Below are 11,844 nucleotides of genomic sequence, written 5' to 3'. Positions count from 1 at the left end.
CCACTGAGGGAAGTTTTTCTGAAGACACAGAGCTCACAGTCTATTGTTTTGGCTTTTAAATAGCACATCACTATTCTTCATTAACTTCCCTAAGTTAACTAGCAAAATTACCCAACAAAAATAACTGTATCTGTTCTCTTACAGCTGTTGGAAAATAAATAATGGAAGGACAGAGAAAGCAAAAACCCTCAAATATATTGAGAAAACTATTTTAAAAGAAGCCCTCAAGCTTATCTTGCAGGAAAATCCCTTTTTTTCTGACCTAAGAGGCTCAGCTAAAATGTAAAACTCTGCAATCTGAAAATGTACATGTCAGAACTTAAAAAGGAAAGGACAAATTTGGCCTCAAGCAAAATACATCTTTGGTGAATCTGAAAAAAATGGCTAAAATATCAGTATATACAACTGTGTGCTCCAGGCTGGTATCATCAGTTAAAGTCTCAGTGCACAGACCTGTGCCCAACCAGCTGAGGGAACAAGCCAACAAAAACCCCATTTCCCTGACAGATTTTCAAGCTTGCTTTACTTTAAAATCTCAGCAACTGTCCCACAAGGGACAACTGCTAAATTTAATATTGATGAAAACAGCTATTTTACTGTTAGAGCATCTCAGTTGGTGAAGTTTTTTTTTTATTAAATAAAAATCCTGAGTACAGCTGGGCCAGGCAAGTGCTTTGCTGCTTCCACACCGAGCACAGTCACTCCCTGCTTCTCCTGCCTTATGTAAGAGGCTTTTTCCTGAGCAAAGTTGAAGGTCTAAGTGTTAAGTGATGCTGCTGCAGCAGTTTGCTCCTTAATTGTGTGCAGTTGTAAAGAGACAACACCTGCCCTTAGGAGAGAAGGATGGTGTGAAGGAGAGAGCTTTGCCTTGCAATGACACAACAGATTCCAGCTCATCCCCGCCTCTGTCACAAGTTTTCTGACAAGACCTTTGGCAGAACAACTCCAGCTCCCTCTGTTCCTCAGCCATAAAATGAACCAGCAGCTCTGGGTTACCTCACAAAGGCACTGGGAGGTTAAGAAGATCATTTCCATAAAAGCAGCAGAGTTGGACCAAGTGCAGGCAAACAGAGATGCTGATCTGAGGTGGGTCCTACTTCAAAGAGCTCCCGTGCCCTGTATCAGCACACACTGCACAGCTCTGGGACATCCTGGGCACACAACAGACTCAGTCCCACTGTGTGCTGATCAAATGGCACTGGAGCCAACCCCAAACTCATTAGGTGTCTCTCACTGCCTGGATCCAGCAGCGAAGGGAAGGAACAAGGTCACCTGTCACAGAGCTGGAGAAATTCCCTGCCACCAGCTCCCAGCAGGAGAGGCATTAGAGACACTGAGTCCCGCTCCTTGATTCACTCCCCACCCAGGAGGACACACCTACACACTGTCCTACTGGAAAAGCTGGACACGATGGAAAAAAACAGGATTCAAATAAAAAACCCACTGAGCCACTTCACAGAGACTACAGGAGTTCAACTCCCAAATAATTTGAAGTCAGCACTCCACTGTATGCCCTTCTCCTTTAGCTGGGGCACAGGGGAGATGCCAAGGACAGTAAAAGGGACAGGAGGCAGTGGAGCAGGGGGATCTCAAGGCTCGTGTTGCCAGATGCACAAAGTTCTGGGCACAAGGATTTCTGAGCAGAGCTGATGGACAGACGTTCCCCTGTGCCACAAGTGCCCAGCCAGTGAGATACACCCCACTCCCCACGGCAGCATTCCACCAACAGATGAAGTTCTGGGGGAGAAAAGCGTTTCAGAAGCTGGGTTTTGTGCCAGATTTGTCCTGCCCCAAAGCACCCCCATTTCAGTGTGGTTCAGGCTCCCAGGGCAGCCCTGGACACCCTCCTTGCCAGTTCACCACACACAGGCAACGGCATATAAATCACTGCCTCTGCTCAGACAGGCTCTCATACAGATTCTCATTCCCTGCAAAGGCTGAACTGCTGGGAAACAGCAGAAAAAAGTAATTCTGGGGGCACTGTACACTTGCACCTCTCATATCATGAAAATCTAGGTATTGTTTGGGTACCTCACAGCAGATGCTGTGACTCCAGATGATATTTACCTTTCCACACACTGTAAAATGCATGTTTATGACATTATCTTTTTTTTTTATTATTTTGAACTTCTGTAATTATCCGTCTTCTAAGAGATTTTTAGGACAAACTTTCCTTAAAAAGAAGATTTTAAACCACATGCACACGCAGGTTTTTTTTGCAAAATGTATCAAATGTAAGAATTAGCTGGGATTTAATGTTTGCCCATCTATGTTTAGTACAGAAAACACTTTTCAAAGCTCAGAGCTGACTATTAATGCCCATTTGGCAGAAGTGAAGCTCAGGATGTGCAGCCACAGTCCCTGGTGCAGAGGTGAAGTTGTACTCAAGGAAACTGCCAAGAGAGCTGATTGTACCTTAACAGCAGCCACGATGGTCTGGTTGGTCCCAAAGGACTCTTGGGAAATCACTTCCAGTGCTGATGTTCCAGTCAAAGACCCAGACCTGAGGAAACCTCTCTCATCAATTCTCACCACAGGAGCTCTACCTGCTCCCTCCAGGACACGGTAGGTCAGGGAAGCCACTCGGTCCCTGAAGAAACAAACCAGAGAAACAAAAAGCAAGGAAGCCTTTAAATGAGTAAAACCACATTTACACCAGTATTTTATGCAAATCTAAAAGGCTCTTCATTATATGGGGTTTTTCCATGTGTCTGCAACAACAACAACAAAAAAAAAAGGACATGTGTGTTCTAGTCTAAGAAAGCAAAGCTCAAGTTCTGATTGAAGCTCACTTGAAGAACTTATCTGGGTTTAGGCGTGTATTCAAACCTAGTTTCCACCCACTGAAGCAAAGGTGACCCCAGAGAATTCCATCTGAGGCCACACCAACCAGCCTTTCTGCAAACAGCACTCAGAGGGAGGTTAGTCTGGCAGGGCCAATGCTGGTAGCAGAGAGAAAATCAGGGCCTTGATTAAGTGGATCTCCTCAGTTCCCTGGAAGTGGTTTTGTAGACAAGGTTAATTTTTGGAATAGCTCTCACCATGGTATTTGCATATTAATACAGTCAGCAAATACATCAGCTGCAATTAGTGGGCATTCTGAGATATTAACTGCTTTGAAGTATCACTTATCTTCTAACAGATCAGTATTTTTTTTCCCTTTCAAGCTTCTCCATATGGAAATAGATGGAAATACTCTATCCTAGGGAAAAAAAAAATCATTAAAGATGGATTTTAGTTGCCCTTTTCTTGGCAACAGTGGAATTGGTTCTGGTGGAGTTCAGACATAAAGGCTCCAAAGCTGGACAGTGAAGATACTGGGACAAAGACATGTACAAATTCATATCTATCACCTTAGTGACTAATTAATCAGAAAAACTCCTAAGAGCAGAGAGCAGAACACCACCAGTGACTACAGATGCCAGTGCTCCCATGTAACTGCTTCAAGAGCAGATGCTGAATGACCATGGTCACTGGAGCTCCAGCTAAAGGCCAGCTTGGATGGGGCTTGGAGCAACCTGGAAGAGTAGAAGGTGTTCCTGCCCTGGCAGGGGGTGGGACTGGATGAGCTTTAAGGTCCCTTCCAACCCAAACCACTCTAGGATTTTATGAAACCAAGGGTTCCCTCCCCTTAAAAATTAAATGCACCTAAAGCTCAGCCCTCAGTGTGTGTCCCACTGTCTGTATCTGCACAGTTTTAGGCTGGGAAAAATCACATTTCAAGCCTGAGATGAGTCTGAAATGTCAGTCTTTGAAAACAGATTATGTTAAAAGAATTTCTCATTTGGAAATGACATTTTAATCTGAAAATCCAGCCAGAGCCTCTGTGTGAGAAATACAGAGGGGTATATTCCATAAAGCCTCAATCACCCATCCAAACCTCTGCTGGGAGCAGGCTGCTGCTTTCACTGGCTCAGCAGCTTCTCAGAGAAGCATCCAAGAGTTCCCAATGCTGAAGGTCTTTTCTAGCCACAATCTAAGACAAGATTTGACAAAGCCCAAGAGAACAGATAAGATGCTATTAATCACCAGATAAACTGTGTATTAAATGGATGTACTGTGATACTCTTTTAAAAGGACTGAGACAGCTCCTTCCAGCAGACCCACCTTAGGGTGCTGATGAAGTGTTGACACAAGTCAGTGTAAAAACTGCTCACTGACCTGTTTGTCTGAAGTTTGAGGAAGGAATTTGGTGACATTAAGATCTGCTCTGCTTCCACTCCTGGAGTGACCAGATGAAGTTTTTCAAACACCTGGAAAATAAGAGGCATTTTAGTTTGCTGTTGTGTGCAGCCAGGAATTTACTTCTGTTTATTTAATCTTCAAAACAAAAGAAACACAAATAGAACTGTAACAGGTTTTTTTTTCCCCCTTGTATAATACTTATGATGAAAAATGACAACTAAACATGAATATTTGAGAATGGGATAGGCAGTAGCTTCTCCAAAATACTCTGAAGAGCATTTACTTCCAGGGCTATGGCTAAACTAAGCAGCAGCATGAAATCAGAAGACTTCTCCAATGAAATGGGTGTTGGAGACCCCACATTCACCATGCTCAGATGAGCCACGTTACACAAACAACAGTAAGGGCTCAAAGATTAACCAAAGCTGGAGCTACTCCTTTGCATTTCAAATTCCTGACTTCAAATACGGACTTGAATTTAGTTCTGAAACAGATATTTAAGCATTAACTGTGAGGAAAAAAGCATCTTACCCGAATTTGGATCTCATCGGACAGCTCTCGGGCCATGTTGTAGAACTGGTTGGCTGCAGGATCCAGGACCTTCACAACCACTTTGAGGCCTGTTCTTCCCTTGACTCTGCCATAAACATCCACTACGAAGTTGTATTTTGCAGGAAGCTGAAAAGAAGCCTTGGAAAGGAGAAAGAGATTAAATTGTGACTCGTGGGAAGAGCAGACCCTGCTCCAGAGGAAATACCCCCCCAGAGCTGACAGTCACTCGAGGATTTTCAGAGTGCAGGCAACAACATTTTCTCCAATCCCCTTATGTGCAGTTCCCTTTTCCCAAGATACACTCACGTGCAGGAACAAACACACACATTTTACCTCACTGTGCCTTGTCCTGACATCCAGAGTGTCCCTGTTGGTGACAGACCAGTGGAACGTCAATCCCGGCACAGCGTTGCCAAAGGAGAAAGGGGTCTGACTGCTGGTGATGCCCATGACATAAACTGGCATCTACAAACAGAGAAACCAACCTGCTTAGGCAATTCCAGCATGGGAACAAATCCCCTGCACACAGCAGAGAGAATTAAAATTCACTGATAAAGAGATGGTGTCTCCTGTGAAGAAAATGGTTTGGCTGCTGTTGATGCTGCAAGGATGTATCACACAGAGGACTCAACCACCAACCTGTCACAAGTCAGTTTTGATTCCTTCTCATTTGGTATGCTCTACCAACACAAAACAGGGATTTTCAAGCTTTTCTTTTTAATCTTCAAAGCAATTCGTTCACTTGGGATCAATGAGCTGCAATCACTTGCCATTTTGGGATGAGTAACTAACAGAGGAATAGAGACTCTTCAAAAATAGACTTACAGAAGATAATTTAAGCAATATCTGTTGTTCTGGATGTAAGAGACACACTGGACATTGTCAGCACACAAAGGAAGGAAGTCTCCACTGCAACAGAACGTAGATGAGAGAACCATTCTCCAGATTAAAGGAGGGTCTGAATTCCTAAAAATCTGGTGCAGGAGGGAAACTTGTTCTGAGTTCTGTTTTAGTATCACAGAATCACAGCGAGGTTTGGGGTGGAAGGGACTTCAAAGCTCATCTAGTTCCACCCCCTTCCATGGGCAGGGACATCTTCCACCAGCCCAGGTTGCTCCAAGCCCCGTCCAACCTGGCCTTGGACACTTCCAGGGATTCAGGGGCAGCCACAGCTTCTCTGGGCAACCTGTGCCAGGGCCTGCCCACCCTCACAGTGCAGCTTCTCTCTGCCAGCACATTCCCTCCTGCAGCAGCCCTGGGAGCTGCAGTGCCATTGCCAGATGGTCTGACAGGAATGGTCCCCATGAGCAGCTCAACATGTTAAGGCAAGAGAAGCAAATCCCAAAGCAATCACCTGAGTGCCAGTTTTCATCCGGGTAATGGGTGCCTGAATCCTGACAGCTGTCAGCTGTACCACTTCCACTTCCACCCTGTCCTGCAAGGGAGGAAGAGGCATTGTAAGCACTTGACAGATGGGACTAGGCTTCACCTTCAGGTCTAGACACTGTTTTGCCATTATCAATCACTCCTGTCATGTGATTGGCGTGTGACTTGTCAGCAAAAACACAGATGGACAAATTCAGTAGGGCTGTAAAAAACTATAACAGTATCAACTTTACACTGATAGACACTTGTTCAAAATGCCCCCTAAATTGAATAAAAAAAGCTCTGCTCAGAATTACTGATGGAGCTGAGAGGTGACAGCCAGCAAGGGACAAGATCATAGGGGTCCCCAGGAGAACAGGGATGAATAAAGGAGGTAAAGGACGACACTGAGCGAATCAGAAGGCAATGAGGATTGCAGAGCAGCAAAGGGGACAATCCAGAACAAAAGTATGATATGTGTGACACTCTGATGTCTTCTCTTCACATATCCTGACATTCCTGATAGGTTTTATTCCTGCTATCTACTGGGAAGGAAAGGTCAGACCTGGAACCTCACTGGGCAGCAGATTCAGCTTTCAAGATCACTTTGCCTCCTGCCACAGCATCAGGCCAGAGTGCTGCCCATACATTAAAAAGCACAGATTCCTTTATATTTCACTTTTTTCAAAAGTCACTTTGTCTCCTCTTGGCCTGTGCTGACATCTCTCAAGCAGCAGAGCTTTGTGGTTCACAGCAGCTGTGCTGCCTTGACCTCAAAGGAAGAAGTCATAAGATTGGGCCCAAGTTCTGGCGCTCTGAGCCTTATGCAAGTGCCAGGGACTTGTGCTCCCTCCCAGGCCTGCTCAGCTCCCTCATTCTCAGCTGTAGGAAATTTGAAGGGCACGGATTCTGAAGGAATACCAGGGATTCACTGCTGGTACCTCCAGACAAGTTTAGAGCACAGCACACATGAGAGCTGTGATGCAAACTGCTGTAGCTTAACAAACAACAAGTTTCTTGGGCTACAGTTGCCTTCTGGATCCTACTGACCTAGGGCATGCTAAGCTGTAAGAGGATGCAGGCAAGGACAACCGACAACCTCCTGCTGGGTTAGAAAAGCTTCTTTAGATGGGCTTTTCTAGATGCACTGATTAATTTTAAAGGCACCACACAGGGCATAAAGCCTCCCTGGGTTCTCTGTAAAACTCTGGTTTAAAGCACTCCAAGATTCACCCACCTGTTCCAAGTAAACCCCTGTGCCAGCCCACTGTCAGTCCACAGGCCGGGGAGTAAGAAACAGTGTTTTCATCTTCAGCAAACCAGGGGAGTGCACAAGGTAACACTGCTAGTGCAAGGAGATTATCTGCCCCCTTTTAGAGCCAAAGCCAGGAGTCAGAGAGCCTCTCTCAGCCCCAAACATTACCTGGGACGCCACCACAAGCCTTCCTGTCTCTGCATCCACAGCCTGTACCACCGCTGTGACCGTGGCGCTGCCGACGGCCGCTCCCCGCACCAGCCCCGTGCTGCTCACCCCCGCCACCTGCTCGTCGTCCACCGAGAAGATCATGTTGGACAGGGGCTGGGGGCCTCCTTCGGAAGTGATCTGTCATCAACAGCACGCACAACAGCTCCAGTTAACCCTGCAGGTACTTGTTGCTCCTGGTTAACCCCTCAGGGCACTCCCCTCCCCGCTCAGCACCACGGTGTCCCCACTGGAAGGCTGACTGAGCCTCCCCGGGGCAGCTCAGGGCTTGTTTCCCCTGCACTCTGCTCCCTGCAGGATGTCCTGTCAGCCTGGGAAATCTGTGAGCTCAGCACACACATGGACCATGAGCTTCAGAGAGTGTCACAGGCTGATGCCACCTCCACTTCAGGAAGCTTCAGAAAACTTCACCTGCCTGTGTCTTCACCACACGTGGCAGAGCTCTGCTCTGTGCTGCAGTTTGTACAACTGCCCCACAGTGCCTCAGGTGACAGGTTTAACAACAAATACAAACCCTTTGATCCAGCAATCCACCAAAATGGAAGGTGGCTCATGAGTGAAACTATTCTTGTTCAGAGCAGTGTTCATCACAGAAATGTAGAGTCAGAATGCTTTGGGTTGGAAGGGACCTTAAAGCCCATGGGCAGGGACACCTTCCACCAGCCCAGGTTGCTCCAAGCCCTGTCCAACCTGGCCTTGGACACTTCCAGGGATCCAGGGGCAGCCACAGCTTCTCTGGGCAACCTGTGCCAGGGCCTGCCCACCCTCACAGGGAAGAATTCCTTCCCAACATCCCACCTAGCCCTGCCCTCTGGCAGTGGGAAGCCATTCCCTGTTTCCCGTCCCTACAGTGCCCTGTCCAAGGCTGCTCCCCAGCTCTCCTGTTGGCCCACTCAGTCTGAATGCAGCTAACTTGTCAAGTTGATTATCTACTGCTGAAAAAACAAGTTATGTATATTTATTTTACAGCAGAAATTACAAAAGAAAGAAAATATGTCAGAAGAGGCCTCACCTGAATCGTGGCCCCGATAATTAGGGTCACCTTCCTTGGCAGTAGCCTAAAGGGGGGAAAGACCTATAAACAGAAGTAGAAATACTTGTGTGCAGGGTATTTCAATCAGATAAATTATGTAACAAAACAGTACAAGTGTAAAACTGAGGTTTTACTTGCTTAATTACAGTAAGTTGAGCTTGCAGCATAACTCAACTCATCACTTGCAGTTAAATGCCACTGAAATCCTAAACAGACTGGCAATACCTGGACAGAATGATCCTGTTTCTAGCAAATTAATTACTGTACTGCAACTGTAATTTACGTATTCATATTCCACCCTAACAAAATCTATCTGAAACTATTTACCTCAATCTGTTGTGAAGCAGAGTTGATTCTCTGTCCTTTCTTGTCAGTCACAGTTGCTGTAAGACTGGTCTGCCCAATGGCCATGCCATGCACGAGGAAAGCAGCAGTGTGGTCATCCAGAGTTTCCCTGAGGGGGCTGCAGCAAAAAAGCCACAGGGAACAGAGAAAATCAGGGAGGAAATCACTTGGGAACACATGCAAAGGACTGACTTAGTGCACAGCAGTTTTATCACAAGGCTAAGTGACTGTGGCTTAAGCAAAACTGAGGTAACCATCACACTTCCGCACAGAATGGCTCTTTGTGGCCTGTGTTTCAGCTTCAAACTAAATACCTGAACTGAAAACAAACCAAGTAACAGAGTGAGTCTGGTATCATCAGACGTGTCTTCACACAGAGCTCTTCACCTGACACGATCTGCCAAGTCCCTGCTTCCAAGATGCACAAAAGCTCCATCAAACATTACACTCTGTGAATTCAGTCTCATTCCTCAGTCACCGAAATTCAGACTGTTTAGACAATTTTCCTGACAAAAAACCATTTTTTACCATTTAACAGGTAATTTGGATTTCACAAAAATAAAATAAATAAACCCTCAGTCACTGTATGCCACCAGGCTTCCAAGCCAATGCCTTTACTCACTTTTTGCTTATGCATATTAATAAAAAAAATCCATTAACTTACACAAGGGAGACAATCTGAGATGCTGCTCTTAGACTGAGATCCATGACAGTGAAGTATTTTGCCAGAAAAGGTTTCTTAGAGCCATCCAGAACTCTGACATAAGCGGTCACTGTTTTCCCAATCTCCACCTGGAACACACACACATCCAGTCATTTTTCACTTAAACTATTCTTATTTAATAGCATAAACATTTTCATTTGATTTTGTATTACACTTGTAGTAGGGGAGGAGGGATAGAGCCCCAAGGTTAGCTTAGCACTGATTTTAAAGACTAACCCCTGACAAGCAGAGTTAGTGTCAAATGAAATAAATGAATTCAGGTCTTTCAGCTGGCAAGGGCATAATTACAACACCCAGAAATATCAACACTTATTTCGTTTGAGGCACACCCAAGCTGGCAAGAGAAATGAGTTGGGGTTTTTCTTTTTGTTCATTTTTGAAAACTGACATATGGAAAATGACCTTGGGGCAAAAGCTACTCCTAAAAGAATTGCTCACATGCACTTGAAATACGAGGCAATGTAAATGAGCGTGTCCATATAAATTATGGATTAACACACTGTGTGAATGCAGAAGTTGAGATTGCTGCCACACAGAACATGAGGAAGAGACACCTGATACTCTGAGACACTTATGACCTAAAGGGATAAATCTGGGAGGGAGAGACAGGCACGGGGAGCTCCTGGTGTTTCTGGGTCGCAGCATCTTGTCCGTGGCTCGTGACTCTGTCCATGATCAGCACTCAGGATCAGGCCAGGCTGGATCAGCCACTACAGCTGCTTCTAAACCACCAACCTTGTCAAGAACCCGGACATACAGCTCCTGGATATCAGACACATGGATCTCAGCTTTAGCTGGGGCAGGGAAAGCCAGGCACAAGTCATGAATCATTACAGTCACCGATCCTGGAAGCAGAGGCTGCACCTGCAATGCCAAAAGAAAACTTCATTATAGCACTGCTTTTCATTGTTTGTTGCTCATAGGATAGAATTTGTATCACTTCCCAGGCAGAAGTAGTTAGATGCAGAAATTTCCAAGCCTTAGACAAGGAATTCTTCAACCAAAGTAAAGGCAAAGCTGTAAAATGTATGTAAAAAGTATTATGCTATGGAGCCAGTGCAAACAGCCCAGGGCAGCAAGTGAATTAATGGATCTTCATCCAGAACATTCTGGCATCCTGTTACTCTTTTGCCATCAGAAGGGGAAAAACCCCACAACTAATCATTTACAGAATTGAAGCTTTTCTTAGTGAAATGAAAACCAAAACGATAAGGAAAAGAATAACCAAGGACAAAGATTATGCCTATAAAGCACTGGCAGGATTCATACTCTACCCAGTGCTCTTCATGTGAATGAGCAGCCAAAATCGGGTGGTAGATCCTCCAAATGAAGAGGATGATTGACAGATCAGGTACATCTTTAATACAATTATTATTTCATGGGTTTTTAAGACAAAGAATGTACACTTTAGACTAACAAGAAGGAGACCTGTGCTCCTGAACTCCAGCCCTCAGAACTGGGGCTCAGCTGGGCTGGGAGAGCAAGGAAGGGGAACCAGCTGAGGGCCAGAGGGGCAACTTTTAAAAACTGTTCCTATCCCAGCTGCCCTTTCTGTTCTGCCCTCCCACTGGTGCCCACTGGCTCCCCACACATGGGGGATGGCACTGGGAACACTGCTCCTCCTGCTGCCCCCAAACCAGAGGGGAGGAACAGAAGTGATCCTGGCAGCCCTGCAGAGCCTGGGAGTCGCTGCTCCAGATAACTGGAGTTGAGTTTCTCAGAAGTGCCAAATCATCCTCTGTCAGCTTGGCTGCTCTGGCACCTGCCAGGCACAGCCTGACACGCCAGTCTGGAGCCTGCTGAGTTCCCAGACAGACCATTCTGTTGCCTTCCATGGAAAAATCCATGGGATTTAACTCCAGCACAGCACACAGGACTAACAAATTTGTAAAATGCTGGGGGATGGTATTTTTTTTTCAGTGTGTTAAAAAGTGGAGTTGTCTCTCCTTTAATCTGACAGGTAGATAAAATCTCTTTTTATACTTCACAAAGCCCATCTTGCTGTCACTGTTCCACTGCTTAATTTCAGACGAGAGCAGTGAAGTTATCCTGTGCACATCAGCTAAAGCACCGCTAAACCCACGAGGGTTAAACTATTAAGACTTTAAACACTCCACTGTGTACAAAAAGAAGCTCATCTACTTTCCCCCCACCTCT

At 45.7% G+C, this 11,844-nt stretch overlaps 1 protein-coding gene across 1 annotated transcript in view; it reads right to left on the bottom strand.

The window, feature by feature from the left end:
• NUP210 (nucleoporin 210) overlaps window positions 1-11,844 on the bottom strand; it is a 59,511-nt gene that overhangs the window by 11,581 nt on the left and 36,086 nt on the right. Inside the window, exons 22-31 of the mRNA XM_027892537.1 lie at window positions 10,423-10,551; window positions 9,628-9,755; window positions 8,946-9,081; window positions 8,598-8,660; window positions 7,526-7,705; window positions 6,092-6,172; window positions 5,071-5,202; window positions 4,717-4,875; window positions 4,162-4,253; window positions 2,416-2,590 (exon numbers count right to left, since the gene is read on the bottom strand). Of these exons, the coding sequence (XP_027748338.1) occupies window positions 2,416-2,590; window positions 4,162-4,253; window positions 4,717-4,875; window positions 5,071-5,202; window positions 6,092-6,172; window positions 7,526-7,705; window positions 8,598-8,660; window positions 8,946-9,081; window positions 9,628-9,755; window positions 10,423-10,551 (1,275 nt within the window). The remainder of the gene's footprint in view (window positions 1-2,415; window positions 2,591-4,161; window positions 4,254-4,716; window positions 4,876-5,070; window positions 5,203-6,091; window positions 6,173-7,525; window positions 7,706-8,597; window positions 8,661-8,945; window positions 9,082-9,627; window positions 9,756-10,422; window positions 10,552-11,844) is intronic.

The sequence above is a fragment of the Empidonax traillii genome, unplaced genomic scaffold (genome assembly GCF_003031625.1).
Source record: "Empidonax traillii isolate 1590-97213 ecotype Southwest subspecies unplaced genomic scaffold, ASM303162v1 scaffold356:size572493, whole genome shotgun sequence".
NCBI lineage: Eukaryota > Metazoa > Chordata > Aves > Passeriformes > Tyrannidae > Empidonax > Empidonax traillii.
Note: the sequence above shows the minus strand (reverse complement) of the source record. Positions and strands in the feature narration are given on the sequence as shown.